Below are 25,560 nucleotides of genomic sequence, written 5' to 3'. Positions count from 1 at the left end.
ATACATATATTAATAAAATCAATTTACTGTAGTTGAAGTTTTTGACCATATTGGTTAATTATTATTTTCAGGCTTAGGCAATGGTTTGAAGAATTTTGTAATTTTTTCTTGCTTGGCATTTTTTAAAAGCTCCTTCAATTCAAACTGATATTCAGCAGTGGCATTAGCAATTTGCCTCTTAAAAATAAGACTTCGTTCCATAGACGGACCAATTTTCATAAAGAAATCACAAAGCTCATTTGCCATTCTTAAACCTTCACTAAGATTTTTCAAATTAAATGTCACGTTTCCAGTGCTTGTTGAAGCCTCTTCTTCAATGGGCTGTGAATTTAACATTTCCTCTTAGTCGGTTTCAGTCAAATCTTTATCTTGCGATTCAAGCAATTCCTGAATGTCACTTGATTCTATCTGTTCGAACCCATCTCGTCCTATTCCATTCGCAGTTTCGGCTATGTTTGCCGTCAAAGTTTGAATTTGCACACATTCCTCGTCATTTTCCGCAGTCAGAGCAGGCCACAGTTTTCAATGTGTGTGGCTTCAGTTCTTCCAATGATTCTTTTATATTTACGATGCATTTTGCTATGTCAAATTTCTTCCAGCATTCCATAACATTCACATCAGGATTAAATTCCATATTATCCAATACGATTTTGAAGGTTCGTCTAATATGTAATAGAGCTTAAAGGCCTGGATTATTCCTTAGTCCATAGATTGAAGCAAAGCCGTCGTGTTGGGAGGTAAAAATGTCACTTTTATATTTGGATGCATAGTTTCAAGTTCGCGAGAATGACCTGGTGCATTGTCCAAAACTAGAACTGCTTTAGAGTCTAAATTCTGTTCTTTTAAATAAGTTTCAACTTCAGAAACAAAACAATTCCGGAACCAGTCACAAAAAATAGCGCTTGTAACCCACGCTTTCTTATTAGCACGCCAAAACACTGCCAGGTCGTCCTTGTTTTGATTTTTTAAAGCCCGAGGATTTAACGATCTGTAAAGCATCAGTGGTTTAATGACAAAATCTCCAGATGCATTAGAACATAGCAGCAGTGTAACTCTATCCTTTGCTGCCTTAAATCCAGGAGCAGACTTTTCGCTTTTAGAAATGAATGTTTTGTTTGGCATTCTCTTCCAGAACAGTGCAGTTTCGTCTGCATTAAATACTTGCTCACGTTTGTATCCTCCATCAGCTACTAAGTTTGCAAATTCTTCTGGATACCGTTCTGCTGGAGCAGTGTCTGCAGATACAGCTTCTCCAACGATTTTAATGTTATGCAATGATTGTCTCACCTTAAATTTATTGAACCAACCTTCCGATGCTTGAAATCCTCCATCTGTACATTCACCACTACAGCTACTATCAGGTTCTTTAAAATGAGCGTAAAGACGCTTTGCCTTTTCCCGGACCATTGAACCACTCAAGGGCACCCTTTTTTGGTTGCGGTCTTCGATCCATAATGACAACGCCACTTCCATTTTTTCTATTGCTGGATCTCGAACAATTTTCGCTGACAGTGAAGTTGAAGCTACAGACGACCTTATTTTATCTTCGGATTTTTTTATCGATCGTACAGTTGATTCGTTGACATTGAATGAGCGTGATATGGATGCAAACGACTCTCCAAGGCGTAAACGATCAAGCATTTCTATTTTCCCTTTAAGAGGTAAGAGATTTTTTTCGTGTCGAAACTAGTTTCTCATTTTATTTAGTTGATATTACTGTATAAATTAGGAAGACAGCGGTAGAGACGTGTTACTCGATCACAATTTTTGTAACGAATGGAAAGACGAAACAATAAAACACGCAAAGCGGCTCGTACCAAAGGACGGAAGGTCTAATAATGTGGCGGCATTTAAAAATATACTTTATTCATTGAGTAATAAGGTTGTTTTCATTCTGTTTGTTTACATTCTCAAAAACACCGATCGCGACGAAGGCGGCTTATGTCAAAGTCCGAACCAATACAGCGGCGATATCATTTAACAACATACTTTAGGCAAAGTTGTAATAAGGTCTATTTTACATTTTATTAGTCCATTTGACGGTGTTTACAAAGGATATTGGGTTGGATACCTATTGGAATCCTTTTTATTATTACGTATGTATGTACGTACTGATTAGATCCGCGAATAAAGAAATCTTTCGCCGCGAATATAGGAATTGGGTCGGATTTTTTTAAATCTGCGAATAGTGAAAACGTGAATGAAGGAGGCGCGAATAAGGAGCTTTTACTGTATTAACTAACCTGATCATGCGGCTTGAAAAGTTATTAACAAAAAAGATTTACAACTTATACAAATTATTTCGTACATTTTTATCAATTGAGTTATTTTGTGTATCATTACAAAAAATAATGTAAATATCTGTTTAAGGGAAATTTATTCATTTTATTTTCGTTATTAAATAGATTTTTGAGGGCGCCATAAAAGGAGTGAGCACAAGACATTTGCCCGGCAGGCCAGTAGACCCCTGGAGGGTGCCTAGACTTATGTTGGCAATCCTAGTTTCAAATAAGAAATGGCTTCCAGTTCATCTGTGTATATATTATAATACGAAAATAAATAATACTTTTGTTAACTTACCAACAATACAATTGGTGTGATGAATTTCCACATAATGCACCAATACCATTTCCCTATTTTTGACATGTGTATTCCCATCTCTTCAATATTGTCAAAAAACTCATTAACGCCTGTGAAAATAAAATTGAAAAAGAAGTAAGTCAGTTTTGTACTGTGAAACCACGTTAGATTTCAAAACTGTAAATTCAAGATTGAAATCGCAAATAGGTTTGCTAACTTCCCATTGCAAGAGAGGAATAAAGTCGTGTTTTTCGTTATATATTTCCATTTTTCACTATGGCAATGAATGTTAAAACTCAGAAATCGTTGATTTACAGAAATTCAAGTTTGAATAGAAGGACAAAGCTCGAGAGATGGAGAACCCACATCAAAAAGCCATTTCTCACTATTTCTTGGTACTTTCGTTTTATGGAGATCCTAGTTCGACTTCCGGAGGGAGCCCATGTGATTCAGATCGCACGTTTGGCTGTAATTGTACATCCTATATAGCCTCGCTGCTGAAAGTGACATATAATTCAAATTCAATCCAATCCTACCCAATGTGTGGTTGAAAGCGGAGGTGGGATTAGATTTCTATAACTTCTGGTTTTAGTTGAAGAGATACAGTTGAGGAAGAAATTTACTTTTGGGGGCCCTGACTCAAGTTTGAATAGGAGGGACAAAGCTCGAGTCGAAGCTTATTCTTGCGAAGGACAACCAACATCAAAAGACCATTTCTCGCTACCTCTTAGCGTTTTCGCTTTATGGATGGCATCGGAGATCCTAGTTTCATTTCTAGAGGGAGCCCATGTGATTCACATCCACATCAGTGGCGGCGCTTAATAGGGGGCAAGAGGGGAGGCAAGGGAAATTTTGGGGAGGCGAGGCAACCACACTTGTTTTGCTTTTATTATTATTATTATTATTATTATTATTATTATTATTATTATTATTATTATTATTATTATTATTATTATTATTATTATTATTATTATTTAATTGCGAGCTTCTACTAATCCAATTTATCTCAGGTGTGCCCTCGGAAAATATGCGAACTATATTTAGGCCTCATCCCTGCCGCCCTATGACGGAGGAAACTCTCCCTTTGTTTACGGAAAAGAAGTGAATGACCTTAGCCGTGTTGACAATAATTTGTCATTCAGTCGTTTGGTCTTGACGAGTGAAGATCATAGGCTACTTAGAATGACTAACAAGACAGTGCACAGCGAAGCCTGTGAAATAATTCATTGTGGCAACGCTTCCGCATCTAACAAATGAAAGATCTCGGTCACACCAACTTGTCCCTCCTCTTTCGAGGGAGGTACAGGAACACACACATCGACGGTAGCGCCATAAGGGGCACAGTTCAAATAGGCTCTAGCGTATGAATATTGTCACGTTTCTGGACACATTTTAATGTAAACACAACACAGGAAGAATACAACAAATATTGAAGGAAGAATATCACACAAATACAGTAAAATGAATTGTAAATATTAGAAGCATGTATGCCTACAATCTAAATGCTATAAAAATGCGCAGTCACATCCAAAAAGATTGTGGCATGTCTATAAATATGTTATTCTGGAATATAATTTGATAACGATTTGGTCCGGTATTTCTTATGATGTTAGTATGTGTGTAATCGACATTCATGTATGTGGTAAATTTCATGTCAAAAGAGCAGTAAATAAGAACAATACAACGAAAAAAAACCTCTTGTCTATTTAGCAACTCGTATTTATAATTCTTTTCCATGAAATTTAACACAAATATACACTTCCCAATTATGCACATGTAACAGTATTAAAAGTACCCTGCAAAATCATTATCAAATTATATTCCCACAACAAGTCAGTTATAGATATGCGACAATCATTTTTGGATATGACTGCACTTGAAAGAAGAAGCAACATATTTAAACTTTATAAAGGCATGTAACAGTATTATGAAAACAATTACATGTAAAGAAACATTAATGTCCACTACTGTAAGAGTTTTCAGTTTTTAATCTGTACCAGCGTTAAAGAATGCGTTAATGAATAAAGGTAGCCTCTACATCTGTAAATATGTCAATGGAGAACAAAGATTTCAATGTCATATAGATTTCAGTGGCGTATTGTACAGCAGCAGTTCATAATCATGAGTTCACTAGTTGTACAGTAAGGAACACTTCTGGATGGTACACCCATATGGAGATTTACGGCAAGAGTGCTCCACCAGTTGAGTCCGAAGCATATGCCGGGAAGTATTGCAACCGAATTATTTTTAAAGGAACGTGGGTGGCATAATCGCCAGGCAGTAAAAATTCCCGTACACTTGGTTGAAATTCCCACTACCGTCTACAGCAGCGTTTTCCAACCGGTGTGCCGCGGCACACTGGTGTGCCGTGAATAAGCCGCTGGCGTGCCGCGAGGAATCGAAACAAAATTATTAATTTTAGAGGAATGAAATTGTAAAACGTAGGAAAAAATATATACTTGTAATTCACATTATATGAATCTATAATTTTAAGTTTCATACAGTGTTACCGTTCTGTACGTACATTTCTAATGTTGAAGAAAGTATTTGTTGTCATTGTTATGACCACTATTGCTCCTTTATTGTTGCAGACTATATCGTAACTTGAAAATTTAAAATATCATTCAATCCTTTCGACAAAGTACCTACATTTGTGTTTTAAAAGTGAATGTGATTCGTTTCTTCGTTCGTTATTTAGTGATCTTCCTTCTTAGTAAAAGGTTGGATATAGTTTTTTTTTTAAAAAAAAAAAAAAGAAAGCGTATTTTTACAAACTTGAGTCCAATATTTCATTGCAATTGTTTTCCATTTTTAAATTAGAATGAAAAATAACATAATGATTTACCACGAAAAAAAAAACAGTATTCGAGCTTTCTTCTTGTGAGAAGGAGATCAATAATCACAGAAAAAATACCACTGTGTTTTATATTTACAAATAATGTCTATATGTGCCGCGAGAGTGCAAGTAACATCCGTAGTGTGCCGCAAGTTGAAAAAGGTTGGGAAACGCTGGTCTACATCATATCTCCAAAATAATAAGAATCTTAGACGTGTAGTTTTTATTTCAAATATACTACTTGATATTCGTCCTATTCGTGAAGATAACGTGCAACAACAAATAAAAGCTCAATCCTGTTGCTGTTGGAATGAATACTCTTTCAGTCGTTTGATCTAAAATTACTTTGCAGAACCTGAATAAATATTATGTCACTTCAGGGTAGGAAGAGCGAATGCCCCCCTCCTTCAGTATGAAAACATATACTTTTAATCAAGTGCTTAGTGAGAGTGAGCCCATTGGTATAGCGCTTTTAAGATTTGAGGTCTTGCTGCTAATCCATCTTATGTCATAGCTAACGACATTAGAGAACAAGAGATGCAAATATGATGAAAGAGAGATAAAGTCGCATGTGCAAATTTAGAATTTGATATAAAATGATCGAATAGCATTCATATTTTGTCGAAAATTTTGATTTTGTAAGGAGACATGTAAAAGCTCACTCAAACCTGAGAGCATCCCCCTACCAATTGTTGAATTCAAGTAGAGAACTCAGTTGAGAGCATCAGATGATTACGGAGGGGGAAAAACATGTTCAGATATGAGAAACAAAGAATGAAAAAAATCCAACAATTGGTAGTGGGAGACTCTCAGATTTGGGTGGAATTCGATCCATGAACCTCAAGATTAACAAGCAATGACTCTACTCACTCATCTACGGAGCCACACAGAACGACAGGCAGTCATACGTCAGACACGAAACGTTTGTTACTTACAAAACGTTTATTTGTAAGGGGGAAAGCTAGGAAAATTACCCGTCTCTAGTTTTCCTTTCCTTGGCAATAACTTAATTACTGTTGTTAGAAGAATATTTTCCATCAGTTTAGAAACTTTCATAACAATTTTCATACATTTTAGCAACCTAAAAAACAATTACTTCCAATTCTATCAATTTTTCTATTTGGAACAGGGGGGAGCACTCACGCGAGATTTAGGGAGCAGGTTGCGCCCATGAGATGTGTTTTGCGGAGGGGAGGACAGAAATTTATATTTAAAATATCAAAATCACACAATTAATCATACCATAATTTTATCTTTAAGAACGCTAAATGCGAAGGACAACGAATGTTTTATCTTTGGCTTGAACGAATAAAATTATGGCTGAAGGTGGACAGAGACTGATGATGTTTAGGAACAATGGATAATACAAAGGAATGAAGTACCCAGGAGGTTTGGAACCTCCGACATTTGTATAAGTTGTTACAATAAGAACTCTGGGTAGAAACATACCGAAGAGAACGCGATCGAGGTCGAGGTTTAAGTCGCGGTCGCACCCTCGATACTGGCACAGACACATGGATTCAAATGAGTATGCGCATGCAGAAGATGTACGCTAAATGGCGACCTAGAGGTCGACCTCGAGGGTGAATTAGTGGTCGCGATGATAAACAACCGAGTTTGTATTAACATCGATGTTCAGCGGAAGCATCGCTGTGGCTCATGTTATCTTTGGTTCTCTCTGAACTACTGCACGGAATAAAGTCTTCATTTCTTTCGAATTTCGTATGCAAAGGATTCTGTATGTCTACGCTTGAGAGGTTTTGTTGCACTATAAATTTGATTATGAAAGACATATTAATGAAACTAGTGAGGTATGTTCTAAATACAGAATGGAAGAAAATAGCAAATGAAATGTTAATGTCAGATAAGTTATTCATATTTATTTGAGAATTATACTCTAGCTTATTATTATATATAGCAGCGGCTGTTACAGGGATGATGCTTTCGGGCTAAAGTTCGTAAATTGTGGAATTTCTAAAGAAAAAACTACTGTTAATTATATCTATGCTTAAAATCTCCACTTTTCCTCCTATTTCCGAGATTAATAAAAAAGAGTTTCTTCTAAATTCGTTACTGATATAAGGTAAAGAAATACCTGCAAAGACAGGCACATATCCATAGGAAGGAAATGTCGGATAATGGAATTGCAGTGACGAAACGTCATTCGCTGAAGTTAATCTCGGGGCTGCGGTGGCTCAATGGTAGAACGTTCACTTCTGCTATCAGGGTCCCTGTTTCCAGCTTGTACCAAGTGAACTTTTTGGTGGACAAACACCGTGTGCATGAGCTTTCTCGGAGTTCTTCCGTTTCGTCCCACTTTTTCATTCCATCATTTCATTCATTTCTCATCATCACCGTCTCCTTGAGCCTAGACGGCATAATCGTGGGACGTAAAACCCAAACATTTCTTTTCTTATCAAATTTCAGAGAATTTATTTCTTTTCATAAATATGTGGCAATTTTATCCACGAATTATTCCAAGGCCTTTGACAGAATTAATCACAACCAAGTTTTAACTAAATACGGAATTGGTGATATTTTAATTTCTCTTATCAAAGGTGTGTATTCGAAACGAACTACAACATTGAAGCTAAATGTTGGATTAGATACTCCCATCTCAGTTTATAATGGTATTCTACAAGGGGACACAATGTTTAGTACTTTATTCAGTTTATCTTTAGTATCACTTTTATAAGCAGTACACTGCCTACTCTCTGGTATTTCTATGTATAATAAGAGTCTAGCAGTGCAATCATAGATAGATGATACTATTGCGCAATGAAGCAGATCTGGAATGTATAGCACCTACTAACCATATATCAAATCGCCTGTGGCGCGCACCTTGAAGCAAAAATGTTATGTATACATGAAAAATATCAGTTCCTGTATATATTGGCTAATAGTAATAGTGAATAGAACACCACAGAAACGTTTGCTGCACTCACGTTTATTTGTGCGCTTGAGCGATGTATACCTACTCTCAAGGACAATCGAGTGATAATTCTGTTTCAGTCGTGTTCGTACTGCTTGGAGCAGTTTCACTGTATTTGTTTTGTTTCCCAAACGTTAGTCGTAATAGACATATAGACAGGAATAAATTACTTCTATTTTATTTTCATGTATTAGTATCTCCTTGCAACAGTGAAGCTATATGAGGCGAGTCATGACGTGTGAAATTTTACTTTGGAATTCGTAGGGAAAAATACTTTTCGTTTTCCTCTTCGCAGAAATTGACAGAGGAGTAACGTAAGAATATACTGTATATCATGACGGGTTGATGCATAATCGTTCCAAAATGAATACCTTTTAAGTAGAATACATTTCACTAGAGGTTCTGCTTTTCTGATAATTAACATTCGATGTTCTTAAGTCATACGGAAGATTCAAAGAACAAAAATAAATATTTGGAAAAAGAACGAACATAAAGATAGAAAAGAAAAAATAATCATTGTGTTTAAATACATTTCCCATTAAATCAAAGTATTGACAGCAACAAAAATAAATTACTCGTATTATCAATGATTTTCCACAAGATAAAACAACTTGTTATATTTTCTCCTGTGAAAGAAGTTGTTTCAACTCTAACTTGTAACAACGAGAGAAACTAACTTGTAACTATTTTTCATGTTATTATATATTAGGGATGGCCATTTCCGGAAAAAGAGTTTCCCGGTTGCCGGAAATCACATTTTCCGTTTTCCGTTTTTCCGGAAAATTTTCCGTCTTCCGATTTTCCGGAAAATTTTCCGTTTCCGTTATTCCGGAAAATTTTCCGTCTTCCGATTTTCCGGAAAATTTTCCGTTTTCCGATTTTCCGGAAAATTTTCCGTTTCCGTTTTTCCGGAAAATTTTCCGTTTCCGTTTTTCCGGAAAATTTTCTGTCTTCCGTTTTCCGGAAACTTTTCCGTCTTCCGATTTTCCGGAAAATTTTCCGTTTCCGTTTTTCCGGAAAATTTTCCATTTCCGCTTTTCCGGAAAATTTTCCGTCTTTCCTTTCTAATTATCCAGTTTCCGGAAGAATTATATTCCGTTTTCCGTTTTCTCTGAAAATGTGGTCATCCCTAGTCTGTAGGAAGTTTAACCTTTTATTAAGAGTTCTGGTATATTTATATACCATAGCGTACTATCGTCTTTGATCGCTAATTTAGGTTCTATAACAGGTATTTAAGCCGGGATTTTTTTTATTTTTCAAGGCAAGGATGGACCAAAGAACACCGCAGATGCGTTTTGGAACCGGATGGTCAACTTGGCGGCGCCAAGTGGTGCGAAGGGACGTGACTTTTTTTCTTAAGGCAAATTCCAAAACTTTTTCACGCCTTTAGTTTTCAAGATATCAGATTGAAACTTGCATAAGGATTGTGTGTACCTTTGGGTATTTATAATTTTTTTTAGATCCCTACGTAAAACCGGGGACGGGCCCGAGGGGCGCAAGTGTTACGAAGGGATGATTTTTTCAGAAAAATTCCGTTTTTTTTTTTTCGATTTTTCCTGTTAAGGTTTATGATACCGACACGTGGTACCGTTGGTAAGTATGCTCTATCGTGAGAAAAACGAGGTATGAACCATGATCCTACGATAAATAATAAGGAAGCAGTAGAACTCTAGTTGTTTGAGTGAAAGTCTAAAATTTTAGATATCCTTAAAGGGTTAAACTTCTTGCAACCTGACGTCTTTGTTACATTTCTATCTGATAATTCATTGTTAAGAGCTCTTCTTTGTTCTATCAATCTCTCAAGCATTTCATGTATGCTGTTCCACCGAGTTTTAACTTGCTGTATAAGGAAATGTACTTCCAATCCTAATAACCTTTACTGTTTTTCCAATTCTGACGTTGCCAACGTACTATATTTCAAGTGGGAAACAATCCGACTAACAACACTTAACATTTTCTCGATTTTCTCTATTGCAAGACCCTTATTTATAGAGAGTTGTAGGGTCTGAGCAAAACAACATATGCTTGCATACGGAAGTTCTCGTACCGCACTTGTTATATTACTAGCATTGTCATAGACAATTGCATGTATTTTATCTAAAATGTTCCACTACTCTGCAACATGTGATACGTGCTGAGTTAGGTTTACTCTTGTGTGCCTCACTTCTATTTCAATTATTTGAAGGACTGAACTTATTGAACTTAGATGGAAGCATATAGTGGGCTGAGATTGTAATATAACTTTTCCCAGCCTACGAAGCCCAGCTATCTGTTGTTAAATCAATCGATTCCGCAGCCACACTTCTCCTTAGAAAACAAGGCCTCAATACGGCGAGTCACAGTTTGCCTGGATGGTGAGTGGTAACTTGGTTCTACTTCATTCATAAATTCAAGAAACCGAATTGCTTCAACGAAAGGCAAAGGAAGAAAATCCTTTGGTACCATATTACTTATTTTACTATCAAGCACCTCTGCTCTTGCGGAAGAACAAGGTTTAGGGTCTCTGAAATAAGACAGAATTCTTTTCTGTTTCTTCCGTACTACTATGTTCCCTTATTTGTAAAACATTTTTTCTGGGATCTTTCTGTTACTTTAGATGCATTTGAGCGTGCGCCAGGTGAAGCGATAATCTGAGATATAGAGGTAGCAGCACCTACATTATCATCTACGTTTATGAAATAATAATAATAATAATAATAATAATAATAATAATAATAATAATAATAATAATAATAATAATAATAATAAAACACTTTGATGGCATTAGTTCACAATTTAGTAACAAAATATGAATGTAGAATAATAAGTAGAGCAACCCACATTATGCTTTATTTTTTCCAAAGTATGCTTTATTATTAATTTCAATCATTGTTTTACATTAATCGTGTATAACGTATAATATTTACTATACATTAAATATTCTAAATATCTTGATCTATTTATTAATATTTTATGCAACCAGTTTCTTTCATATTTAATGAACTTTCTACCTCATGCACTGTAAAGAGAGGCTTTACTCGAGTCAGTTTTTTTTTTTAATCACTTGTGTGCGCCTTAGAGGTACACATAACAGTATAGTGTGGAGTTCTTGTGTACTATTCATTGTTGATGGAAGTTTTCTTCTTTTTGTCCTTTATTCTTTTCTCCACGTCAAAAGAGTAGACCAAAAAGTTTACAGAAATAAAAATAAGCTTTTCATTGTTGCATTGTTATGTTAATGATTTTGCATTGTAAATATTATTTCTTAAAAATATTAATACAGTATGTTAAACTTGAAGTTAAAGAGATTTTTTAAAAAGAATTATGCTATATCTTTTAAATTATGCTTTAACGCTTTATTTTCTAAAATTATGCTTTTAAAATTAGTTTCTTCTGGACCCTTAGACAGCCACAACCATGTTCAAGGTACCAACCATATGTGTAAATAGCTATTATGCTTTTTATGCTTTGTATGCTTTGGGGCTGCTCTAATAATAAGTAAAACTTTCAAATGCATACAGAAGCATAGATAATAAGTCAGCATTGAGAACTGAATTGATGTATCGATGACTAAGTGTAATCGTATTTCAGTTTAAGAGAAATTAGTGGGAAAAGTTACGAAGAGAATTATGTGGAATAGATCATTATATGAATAGCTGGCACTAGTTTCAAGTAGTGTTACATACTATGGTATTTATAGTCAATAGTACCGGTATTTGGAATTCGTGACGCTTATAGTTGCAAGATGGTAACACTAGGGTAAAGTGTAAAATTGAATTACATCAGTAGAATTGAATTTATCTTAGGGTTAAAAAGTCTATGGCACAGGTCGGATGGAACTGAGTAATAAACTTACAGAAAAAAAAAAACAGTCGGAACGATAGGACGCTCGAATCGAACATCGGCCTTCTGAATGTAATCCGATATTCTAACGCCTGAGCTCAGTTGGAATACGTAGTGTACTCCCACCAATACTACTGCGTGTGGATTCTATAGAATCTAGGGAGCTGATTTCTCTGTAACTTTGGGGATCGATTCAGATGCAGAAGGTATATATGAGGGTTTTAAGACAAACTGAATTCAAATTGTGCAAAATATTGTATATTTATAAATAGAATGCGGGGTCCACATGAACTTTGAGGGGGCTGCCCCCGGCCCCCCAGGATCTGTGACCTTGACAGATCACCGTGGTCACGATAAGCAATGAAGAAATGGTTGGAATATAAACATACCAGTTGTATTAATAACAAACTGCCAGCTCTCTTTACTGCCAGAGTTCTGCCCTCAGGTACACGCATAATCGGGGATTCCCCGAAACACACGCATGATGGGAATTTCCCGGTGCAAACGAATGATCTGCAAGCCCTCACGCAAACAAAAGAAGTACATGATTAGGCAAGTGTACAAATAGATGTAGGAGGAAGGAATGTTTCTTCGCTGATTTACTCGACCTTTTCTCTCCTATCCACTGTTAAGTTTGAGTTGCGTTTCTATAACACTAGATGGTGAAGAGTATTGCCTCATTTACAGGTTGTTTTCGCGTAGCATTTTTCGTTATATTTCTTAATGTAAGACGACCAATGTCACTATTCCAAGTGAACATTTTCATTTTCCGGAAAATTTTCCGTCTTCAGTTTTCCTGAAAATTTCCGTTTCCGTTTTTCCGGAAAATTTTCCGTTTCCGTTTTTCCGGAAAATTTTCCGTCTTCCGATTTTCCGGAAAATTTTCCGTTTCCGTTTTTCCGGAAAATTTTTCGCCTTCCGATTTTCCGGAAAATTTTCCGCTTCCGTTTTTCCGGAAAATTTTCCGTCTTGCGATTTTCCGGAAAATTTTCCGTTTCCGTTTTTCCGGAAAATTTTCCGCCTTCCGATTTTCCGGAAAATTTTCCGTTTTCCGTTTTCAATTTCCCGGTTTCCGGAAAAAATATTTTCCGTTTTCCGTGGCCATCCCCACACAGCACACCGACGTCCAATGTACATCCATTTAACGTCCGGGCAAGGATTTACGGGATGTCCAGTGGACGTGTGGTTTTGGTCCATTCAACGTCTAGTGGATGTACACGGGAGAGTACAGGTGGCACAGTTGCCGTGCATCTACTGGACGTCCAGAACGTACATATTATGTCCATTTCTGGTACCAAAACGAACTAATTATGGACGTACAGACGCCCAATGGACGTTCAGAGGACGTGTTCTTTTGGTCCATACGACGTCCACTGGATATACACAAGATGTTACTTTGGGACAGTTGCCATGCATCTCCTGGACGTCCATTCGGAGCTAAAATGGATTTACGGGATGTCCAGTGGACGTGTGGTTTTGGTCCATACAACGTCTAGTGGATGTACACGGGAGAGTACAGGTGGCACAGTTGCCGTGCATCTACTGGACGTCCAGAACGTACATATTATGTCCACTTCTGGTACCAAAACGAACTAATTATGGACGTACAGACGCCCAATGGACGTTCAGAGGACGTGTTCTTTTGGTCCATACGACGTCCACTCGATATACACAAGATGTTACTTTGGGACAGTTGCCATGCATCTCCTGGACGTCCATTCGGAGTTAATTGGACCTATTATGGACTTCAAACTGATGTAGAGGATGTCCATATGTGGATATCATTGGAACTTGAACGTACAAATTGTGACTATTTTTGGTCCCTACACGGACCAATTATGGACTTCCACTGAATGTTCTAAAGGACTGCCACAGAAGAACTATTTCACTCGAAGCCCGCTATGGAAGCCATGCTATCTAGAACCAATCTATTTCTAACAGACGTTACACTTTTACCACATCAAAGTGGCATCTAAATAAACCTTATTCCATCAATTTTTACCATCAGTCAATAAGTACACACGTCAATATTTACACTATAAAGTTCTATGTGCAAACAAAGAAACAATGTGACATTACTATGGTCACGTTTTTTAAGAATACGTTTAGTTTAATAATCAAAATTCTGGTTGTGTACCACAAAAAAAAGTTTCGACTTTTATCTACTAAAAGGTCAAACTATTCGAAAATTATGTATGAATAGCAAATATAATTTCAATTTTACATTGATTTTTTTTTTCTAATTGAGGTTATACCATATATTTATTCATACATTACTGATCCTCCTCCTTTAATAAAGGTCGGTGGGTTTTACACCGTGCCAATAAAATTAAAATATTCTACATCATGTAGTTATTAATAAAAATCTAAATAAGTATGAAATAGCATGTGCCCTTTACAGCTAGATTAAAAACTACAATAATGCTTCCTTATTTCCCGACAATAAGCACTGAAAATGAAATTAACACAGTAAAGTATTCTGCCCATACGCTTCAGTTAATAGAATTTGTATCTTAATTTATAATCTTCAAACCTGCATCCTCTTCCACTGTTTGCATTTGCGTAGAGAAATATCGAAAACAGAAAACTCTATAGTAACACTTTCGTTTCATTACCGCCACCTTCCCCATTTCTGTGATTGATGTAAAAACCTCCATCGATTCAGCCTGAAGTTTCATAGCGTTCACCTCCGGTGCTTGGTGTCCCTGGTTCGATCCCAGCTCGCGCCGTGTGGACTTTGTGGTGGACAAACACCGTGCTCGTGGGTTTTCTCGGGGTTCTCCCGTTTCCTCCCACTTTCTTCATTCCACCATTTCACTAATCTCTCATCATCACCGTCTCCTTTAGCCTAACCGGCATAACCGTGAGACGTAAAACTTAAAGATTTCATTTCATTTCCTGAAGTTCCATAATTCGTTTCTGAAATATCACTTCTCTCTTTTCCTTTGTATGGACAACAGGCTGGACAGCTAATCTTCTTCTTCTAGCTTTTTAATATTGTCCCCAAAACCTCTTTTTTTATATTATCGTACTCATAAGAAATAATAACTTAAACATGACGTCCCTTAATGCCCGAGAACGTTTCAAATACTTAACTTTGAAATTGTATACATTATAAAAATAAGGAAGTCGTAACAAAAAGAAAGAAATAAGATAACAATACACTTTATTGAGTGACCTGTCATTACGTCTTAAAGTTCTTAAAAGTTTCCTTATTTATTTTCAAGAAGATTGTAATTTTTTACATTTGTATACAAAGAAAATACATAAAACTATCTAGCTATTTAAAAATAGTAAGATATTTCGCTATAAAACTATCTAGCTATTTCGCTATAAAAATATCTAGCTATTTCGCTAGGGCCCATGGGCACAAAACACTGAAATCTGGTCCTGTACACAATGAGTGATTGACTTAAGTCCTTTCTTATTGCTGTTCTCCACATTTCTTTTTTCTGAAATCAAGAAAATGGGAAAATTAATTCTAGATACTATCAACATCAGAACGATCAAAATTATTTAAAAAAAAAAAAAACAAATTATGAGCTTGTAGTTAAATAAGTTTTTATGTTTAATTTTAAAGAGTAAAAATTACGTGACCGGGGTCGGGGATCGAACCTGAGAACTTCTAACTTTAAACTATACAAACGAGACTCAAAGGTACAAAGTTAAAATTACAAATTCCAAATTGACCCACAAATTACAAAATGTATTGTTATTAAAATGTGTTTACGTAAGCATTATGAAAGATTAAGCACTTAAAATAGCATGTTTCAAAGGAAGCCATGTCTTCTGGACAATAGAAAGAATGTGTTGAGATGAATAATTATGGAAATTTACGAAATCATATTACGGAAAAAAAGGAAGAAAAGCACTTTAAGAAATGCATGCCCTTACACTTTTTTCTGTTATGACAAACTATTACAGAATTAGATATTGCAGTTGGAAGAAAGCTGAAAAATGTATATAAAACCAAGAAGAGATTCAAAGTTTTCTACTGTCAAATGAGAATTGAGCCGCCAGCAAAGCAGAAAAGTACCCTCTGATGCTTACCACAATTGGGTGCAACACTGCATGCTTTCCACTAATCTAACATGTTCAGTGTCCTTGCAGGAATCAACCTCCAAAGCACATGAAATCTTCCTAATTATAATGTTTGTATATAATCCCTAATGTATACCATAAAGCATAGTCTATTTATTACTTTATTTTTCTAAAACTATATGGAATATAAAACTTTTTATTGAAAAAAAATCTATATTTGAAATATTGTATGGCGCGACATCATCATTTCACATTCTTAGAATGACACTGAGAAAGACATATTTTGACTTCCTTTTTTTATTAACTCCATCCACCACAAATCACAAAGGAACATAGTGCTTGGAGAGAGTCTTGTCATTGCAATGTGGGAAACAAATTTACTATAAACGGTTACGGTTGTTATTTAGTGTTAAAATTAATTTTAATTTCAAAAGTATTTAAGAAAATCTGAAGGAAAAGGAAATAATAATAATAATAATAATAATAATAATAATAATAATAATAATAATAATAATAATAATAATAATAATAATAATTGATTACACAAAGAAACTGCCTACCTGAACACATTTTTCATTAAAACTAAAATCATACCTTAGCCAATTCCAATTGGGTTTTACTACATGCAAACAAACTGAGAAAGTGAATGGTGAGCTAACAGCAACAGCAGATTATAGCATTCTTCAATAAACTACAGCATACTCCCGATTATACGCTGGCGTCTCCCGGAAAAAAGTTAACTCAATAAAGCTACTGCACGAGTCATACAGAACGAGAGTTTAAATATAGAGTATAAATTAACTTACAGTATCGTACCTTGGCTTCACTGTAAATATACACTTTTTCGTTGATTGTTTTACGTTGTACTGAACAATACCGGCACAAATATTTTTAGTGTTCTGTATACATATTTGCACGCTTTTTCTTACGTTTTACGTACAATACAATAAGTTTTTAAGCTAGGACAATTCTTATTTTACGAACAAGTATTGTTTGTCATTTTCAGCTATTCGCGGTGCCTCTGCCAGCTAATTCCGCGAATAATCGGGAGTTTATTGTTCTCTTTTTCTCTACTGCTGCTTGTTCGGTTAACTTGAAAGAGCTTTCAACTAATAAGAAAACTTTGAAAACTGAAATGAAATTACGAAAATATTGAGCCCTAAGAAATTACTGAGTCTTTGCAGAATCATTATCCCTTCATTCATTGGAAAACTAAAGAGAACTCTAATAATCTCCAACAGAAGGATAGATTCGGGATCCGAACACCTATACTATATGTCGAAATTTTTATACTTTTTACAAGTTTCAAATTTTTATAAAAAGTCTGATTTGAATGCATAAAGATAGCAGACGATTTCTGCTTCAAACCAAGTAATTGCCCAAACTCAGTATCTCAAACACATAGTTGTAATTATAAATACATTATTGCACTTTTCTCCAGAAAGGCATAAGCAGATATGTCGACTTTTGGCGAAATCAAGATATTTTGCCTTTTTAGCTTTATCATTTGTGAGCAAAAGCATATAACTATAAGGTTTTAGCAAGATATGAACCATAGCATTTCATTCCTTTTCTGTAATGAAAAAAAAAAAAAAGATCTGAATTCGCCTTCAGAGCTACAAATCGACGCAGAAAAGGGGCAGTTTCAACAGAGTTAGCAGCTAATACTGAATAGATATTTCTACCAAATCCTGTACTGTTGATCTACGAGGTTGCTGCATTGAACTGTCGAAATATGTCTAACAGCTAAAGTATAACTACTTGTACTCCTGTAACCCTATACAATTTTGAAAGTAATACAAATTATATAAAACTTTAATATTCTCTTTCGCATGGATCCTCACGAAGCACAAAATTATGCACAGAACTTATTCGTTATTTCTTGAGCTTCATATGTTTTAATAATAGATTTAACTAAGTTGAAAAGTAAAACGGGATTAAAATATATTCGAACTTTGGAACTTCTAATAGTTTCTAACAAAATAAAGTGCCTAATTAAATCCATCAAATTCAGTTCAGCTAGTTTTGCATTTCCCGACCAATGCATATGCCTAAATAGGTGCAATGTGCGTGCAACGTGACTTATCACATGGAAGTGTTAGCGAAGCTTGTCTAATATAGCTCATTTAAATGAGATACTTACTTTGTTCCTTATCTTCAGCAGAAGCAAGGCACACGGAACTAACGCCAACATCTTGCTTCCTAATAGATTTAGTTACTTTAGGTCGTCCGAAGTTTCACTGTTAACTTCTGGTGTTAAAGGCCTTTGTTCCTTTCGTTTACGTAAACGTCCTTCATCGTCTGTGTTCAGATCTGAGGTGTACTCAGCCTTTCTCAGCTTGCTACGAGCCTTGTCTTAGCTGTCTGTATTAAATAAGGAAATTTAAAATAGAATTAAAAGTATGGAAATTTATGTAACTTTCGATTTTTATATACAATACACTTATATGTGCAGATATCGTTATTCTGTAACACTACTTTTACTTAAAAAGCTGTAGTAGAATATTTTTAATACTTATACGTCCAAGCTTATTTTATTTTTCGAAAATGTAAGTTTTATTTACACAGGTTGAATCAGAAGGTTGTTTACAACGCTTGAGGCGAAATTCTAGAGATCAACAGGAGAACAAAAACCTCAAAGACATCGTGTCTAGCTCTATTTACATGCGTTTTCGTAATTCTAACCGGCAAGACAAACCGTGATGTTACCTAACGCATAGGTCCTATCCAACTTCTTTCCAATATCTCATACCCTTTCCCTTCAGTGCTGAGACAAATTAGTGTAAAAGTCACAAATAAAAATAAGTTTCCCCGGAGTCAAAAGAGGACCCAGTGCAAAAATGCTAAATTTTCGTCCCATTTTGATCTAGAATCACCTCCCAAGCGTAGGAACGACTTTTTGATACATTCCGTAGATCAAAATTTCTCTCCTTCCCCCCAAAATATATCTACTCAAAATTAAAAAAAAAAAATGACTCGTTAAAGGTTTCGATGCTCGAATGTAATACTATGGAAGGAAAAAATGAAGCACCTTTAAAAATTGAGCTACAAATGTGAATGAGGTCACAGTGTTGGGCAATTGTCCAGTTAGAAAAAGCTACATATGTGAGCACGGATAGAGAAATAAAAGGATAATTTATAGTACGTTATTTATGCATAAAATCTTTGATTTCAAGTTCTTTGCACACTTAGGGTTTAGAATGATATTTGTGACTTCTATTGTTCGAAGCTGAACCGTGATAATCATCCTAAAAGAATATACGAACTTCTAAGGTGATTTTTGGTAAAGTTTTATTCGAACAACTTCGTTCAAATGGACAACCACGGGCAACGAAGGCTTGCCTGCATCCTGTCTACTACTTTAAGCGAGTGTCTTCCCAGTGTTAGAATTAAATTTCATCAATAGGGGAGCCTTCCAAAGACGTAGAAGAAAGGTGTTTGTAATCTAAGTCAGAGTGGGCTGTGACGATATATAAACCAAAAAAATAATAGCTCAACACACATGCAATGAAGAAAATAAACGAAAGTACTTTTGGCGATTTTACATTGGTATCCTCGTTGTTACTAATAGAGTGAATACAAAAACACTGGATTCACGAATGGTTAAAAAACGGTAATATATATATAAAGCAAGAAGAGCATTAATACATATCACGTCACTACAGTAAAAAATAAAAAATTAACCAGTATTTTATTTATTTATTTATTTACTGCTTTTCAACCATTTGTGAAGGAAATACCTATGCATCCTTTTTAAAATGGTAACAACCTACGATGACGATGTGAAATTGCATAAACTACTTGAACAACACCCACCCACCCTATATCTATCTATCTATCTATCTATCTATCTATCTATCTATCTATCTATCTATATATATATATATATATATATATATATATATATATATATATATATATATATATATATATGGTATTACAAAAATCGTGGACAAGCTCTACAGGAGCTTCTAGAAGTCAAAAGGAGACAAAATAAATTATCTTGCGTTTTTTCCTGTGGGACCTCCTTTCATTGGAAGAGTCCTTCTAAGGGTCCAAATTTGAATTTTACATTGGCTTTTAGGCAACTTTCGATTAACAATTTGCCAGGAAAGGAAATAGGATATTGGAAAGAAATCGAATACGAGCTGTTCATAAGGTAACATTCTGCTTTTCTGTTATGCAGTGCGCAGATACAGGCTTGCAGTAAAACTGGACCATTAGGTCAAAATAGACATGCTAACTACAAACATTTATCTGAGTCCTGAATGACAAAGTAACGAGATGTTAATTTATGAATAAGCTTTATCCTACTTCTTTCCAATACCCCACACCCTTTCCTGGTCCTTTGTTTTTCGAAAGTTGCCTATAAACCGAAAATAAAATTAAAAATTGAGCTCTTTGAGCGGCCTTACCAAGGAAAGTAGGGCCCACAGGAAAAAAAAAAGACTCTTCCTTTGAGCTCTAGGTAAGTTGCTGATAAAAATGAGGATATTACACAGGTGTATACGATATACTAAAATCTAAAGTATTAGGAATGTAGCCTACTCACAATACAGTACAATACAGTTCAATTACTCACCGTCGAGCAAGACATGATATATTATGTGTAATTGAAAGGAAAAATGTTATAAGGTAGATATTTGTAATCGACTTCAAAAATGTTATCTATCTAACATTGAGCCGACTTACTACGAAAATATATTTATCGCACATTAAATGTGCAACATAAAAATTGTACTATTTTTTTTTTAATGAGATAAACATATTTGAGTCATTGCACGTCAAATTATTTCACTACAGCCCATTTTCAACCCGACCCTTTTCTTTCAAGTAAATTTTATTTCCGTGTTATCCTGGATAAAAAATCATTAACTGTCTTAGAAGAAATTATGAAATCAATTACAATTTTAACTACGTCCATTATAGCTTACAATTTAGCCTTTACATATTAAGACTAAAACCAAATCTTTAAATATTAAGACTAAAACCAAATTGATGATGCAATTTTTTTGACAATTTTTCATATTTCAGACTCGTGTCTCTGGTAACATGCTACACGTATGAACCTAACACTGCATTTCTACTAGGACAGTACCGCAAATGCCATTTAATTCTGGAGATGGTGTGCTATGGACTTACAAAACTTACAACTATTTGTTGACTTAAACCGAAACAATTAGCCATAGACCCCAAAAACGTATGATCCTCTCAATACAGACCGATTATACTATCCTCAAACCAGCTATAAGTCTGTGACCAAGCAGAGATACGAAGGAGGACCACCGTTAGAAAGTTCCCCCTTATTAACTGCGTCTTAGTTATTTCGTCTCCGCTAGACGACCTTCAGAATTGGAATTTACAAACAAATTCTATATAACAAACAAACTTCGTTACCACCAAAGTTGGTTAATAAGCAAAGATAATAAAAAGGAAAATTTAAAAAAATTCAGTTTAAGAAAATTTAAATAATAGAAATTACTCTAATCAAAAGGTGAACTAAGTAAATAGGAATAAATTACATGTCCGAAGGAAAGCTTAAAATTAAATCGGATAGTTATTAGTACAAGTCCATCGGTGATGGAAAATAACGTTAAACTTTCTTACTGTGAGCTCACACACATGTCCCTCCACATCACACCGCTCTGCCCCGAAGGAACCATGACAAACGCCATGAAGTATACAAGGAGATGAAAATTTCCTCTCACACGAAAACAAAGTAGGAAGAAAGTACTTAATTCGAATGAAAATAAAGTACAAAAAAAAACTGGAAAATACCGAAATAATGAAAAAAAAACATAGGATGTGTTAACCTGTATTACTTTTTCCTTACTAAATCTTCCTCGTTATTGGAAATATATAATATAGTAACGTTACTAAATAATATATGGACGTATTTATGAAGTTTCGCAAGATATCAATACGCATAGATGTCGAAGAAAAGACGCTGCTACATCTCCTACTCCCAGCTTCTAGAAATCTGAGAGCTAAAATCTTTAACCAATGACATTTCTTCTATCCACCTGTGGCAGATGTGACAAAGCAAAAAATATCACTGCTAGCCAGGCCGGTAGCCAGCCCAAAAATTTAGGGGGGGGGGCCTGATCCAACCATATTATAGTTCATATCTAAGCGTATCATAAAATTTTTAAAGGGGCCAGCAAAAATTTAGGGGGGCCCGGCCCCCCTAGACCCCCTGGATACGGGCCTGCTGCTAGCATTTGCTAGTAATTATTTCAACTTAATAAATATAAAGGATATTGTAAATAATAAACTTTACTATTATGATCCAAAAAAAAAAAGATGCTATAGACCTTTTACGTTCATTTATTAACTGACATTTCTGTTTCTTGGCAAAGCGCTGATACTTAAATACACGATAAAAAATCTATACGGAAAAGGGTATATAAGACGTAAACTTACTGATTAACGTGGAATCCGAACCACCTGAGCTCTCGCCGGTAATCGAACTCGGGTCTCGCACGCCAACTGCTTAGCCACGGACGAGCTCACTTCCGCAATGTATTTATACTTATGGTATTACTGCTGTATTGCCAGAATACGAAAATAAGAAAAGGAATATTATTTAGTTTCCCACCCAAAATACTAGATATTGGCCCTGGCTCACTTGATAATGATTAATGTTCGAAATACGATGTGAACGTATGGCATAAAAGCTAGTCCATAAAACACTGACTAATTTGTGCTACGTGGCCAGTAAAAAGCACGAATGCCATCTAACCGAGTCAAAACAGGAGAGCAGAAACAGCGTCCGTAGGGAGCAGGCGCGTCAGCGGCGATGAGTATACGCATAAACGAGGATGGTGGAAAACAATTTCATCTAACAGTTCATTTCATAAAATGCACGCCTTATGTGTTGCACAGCTTTGGGGGAGGTACTACATGCAATCCGAAAAAGTACCAAAATGTACTAAATTAGATTATACTCGATTAGGTTTGGTTAAATGTTCCTCTTCTTTTCTGTAGCTTCAATTTGTTTACACTAGTCACAATAAACTTTTTGCCTGTTTAGTAGACCATGCCTTTCACACAATTTCGACAACTGACATTCATTTTTGTATAACTTCATAAAACTCAATCACGATATGACACAACCTTGTCATTTACGCACTGCCTTTCCCAAAAATCATAACAAATATACTGCCAAATAGTCCCTTCCGCCCGGCAAGGTTCTAGATTACTGGCCCCCCTTCCCATTGATCAGTAATAAAGACAGAAAACAACGTGCCCTGCGGGGCTCTAACCCGCCTTCACTGGCTAACGCTCGCTCGGCAATACTGTATAAGTTAAATGTATACTCTTTAGTACAGAAAGAAACATACCCAGCTACTAATCTGCATGGGGGACCAGTAATCTAGAACCTTCCCCTTCCGCCCCCCATATATAAAGTGTAGCTTACAATATCAAAAATAACTAACGACAAGTATTTTGGTAACTATCACCCTCAACTTACTTTTACTCACGAACCAAAAGAAACTCTCCAATTTATCTGGTAAATTTTCTAAAATTGGTCCGGCGATACAGTAGTTAACCCATACTGAGCCCTCCTGAAGTCAATCTGCAAGTAGTAATGGAGCTCCTCATTTTGTGCATGATCGGCTAAAAGAAATACAAAACTCTAATCTAACCTGGGAATGTAAGAAATCTGTCAAAATTTGGTAGAACCGTCTTCTCGAGTAATGTCGAATTGAGTCCTGAGCTTTGGTACAGAAGGAACGAACCTTACTAGTATCTTATATGAGGGTGTTATTACACCCTTCACCATCTGAATTCACTGATATATATATATTACCAATTCCCATGTGCCTATCTACGTTACCCCAGCCTATAATTGATAATGAGTTACTTTTGTCCACACACAAAAACTTTCAGTTGTAAAATAAATGGTGCAGCGGAATAAATCTATATAAACAAATCACTCATCATATCTTACCTTTTTCGCAGTTCCTATTCTCTCTTCCTTCTTCAATCCAACATAGAACTAAAAGTATTAATATAACTGAAATTTCTACGCTTCTCAACCACTGAATTCAAACTTGCTGAGAGTGCACTGTGCAAGGATCTGCGCATGTGCCGTCACTAACAATTGAATGTTGTTTTCCGTACGTCCCTTTTTTAATCCAGATCATGTAGCTCCGTGGACGTTTCATTCGTGGTTTAAATATTGACATCCAATGGACCATCCACTGAAGTCCAGAAAATGGATATTCACTTCTGAACGTAATATGGACATCCAATGGACCGTCCACTCAAGTTCAGAATGTGGATATCCATTGCCGAACGTAATATGGACCACCAATGGATGTTACGCATAAGTCAATGTACTAAAACTGGACGTTCTGGATCTAATATGTACGTCCACTGGCTGTGATGTGCTCTGTGGGTCCCTATTATACATGACAAATATGAACATTCTAAATTATTTTTTTTCTGAATTTCCTCGGCGGGACTCGAACCGCGGAACCCCAACTCACGAAACGAATGCTCAAGTCACTACCCTAATACTGCTCTCTTATGTAAGAGTCAAGAAACACTCGCGTATCTAACAAATTGCAAACGTTTAAGATTCCAATACATTATTAACGATGAAACACTGATTTCAGTTATGATAAAATACTATAGTCCAGGGAATTCAAGTTTAAATTAGAAAAGGACCGAAAGTATCTCCATAACTTGTCTCTATTATATTCGGTTATTCCTTTTACAGTTATTTCCAGTAACCTTGAACGACATGAACACGAACACAAGTACATTGAGGACATTTAATATTTCAAAGGCTCTCCCACCGTGAATCGAAACTGGGACATTAAACGTAAGAAAACGAAACATTTCATTTTCAAGCTGTTAACCCAAACTAATCCGAATCGAAAAACAGTTTTACTTTCTACTGCTCATTAACGTGTTTTCAGAAATAAATTTGTAAAGAAAAAACATGGGGAATCGTAATTCCATTCAAAAACAAAACAGCAGACTAACAAAACAATTACATATCGTTTGGAACTTTTCCAAATATGTACGGGTAATCTGAAAAGTGCCAATCAGAGTTGGAGTGTCAGTGAATCAGTGGGTCGAGTTTCCTTAGTGTCAGTGGGTAGTGGGTCAATAGCATGTGACCCACTGCGACCCACCATGACGCACTGCGACCCGCTCTGCTCCCTGCATTGTAGACAGCATGAACAACATATTTCTTTTAACACTCGACCCTAGCCATAGAAAATAAAAACACGTTTCTGATTGGTTGCAGTTTGCGGTTGTCCAAACCAGACCCGCAATAAGACGTTGCTAGGGAACCTGGCCCTCCCTAAAGTTTTCGTCGCCCCTCCAGATG

At 35.8% G+C, this 25,560-nt stretch overlaps 1 protein-coding gene and 1 long non-coding RNA gene across 2 annotated transcripts in view; both read right to left on the bottom strand.

The window, feature by feature from the left end:
• Nucleotides 1–25,560, bottom strand: part of LOC145684700 (sodium- and chloride-dependent glycine transporter 2-like) — a 290,540-nt gene that overhangs the window by 66,386 nt on the left and 198,594 nt on the right. The window contains exon 6 of the mRNA XM_081757078.1: nt 2,581–2,690. Coding sequence (XP_081613204.1) covers nt 2,581–2,690 — 110 coding nt within the window. The remainder of the gene's footprint in view (nt 1–2,580; nt 2,691–25,560) is intronic.
• On the bottom strand, nt 15,348–24,244 carry LOC145684699 (uncharacterized). Its single transcript, XR_014131369.1, has 3 exons — nt 24,166–24,244; nt 18,355–18,575; nt 15,348–15,622 (listed from the first exon to the last, which is right to left on the bottom strand). It is a non-coding gene; the product is annotated as an uncharacterized LOC145684699 (long non-coding RNA).

This window comes from Thermobia domestica, chromosome 5 (genome assembly GCF_964235325.1).
Source record: "Thermobia domestica chromosome 5, izTheDome1.hap1.1, whole genome shotgun sequence".
In the NCBI taxonomy this organism is placed as follows: Eukaryota; Metazoa; Arthropoda; class Insecta; order Zygentoma; family Lepismatidae; genus Thermobia; species Thermobia domestica.
The sequence above is the reverse complement of the archived record's forward strand: the minus strand, read 5'-3'. Positions and strand labels throughout refer to the sequence as shown.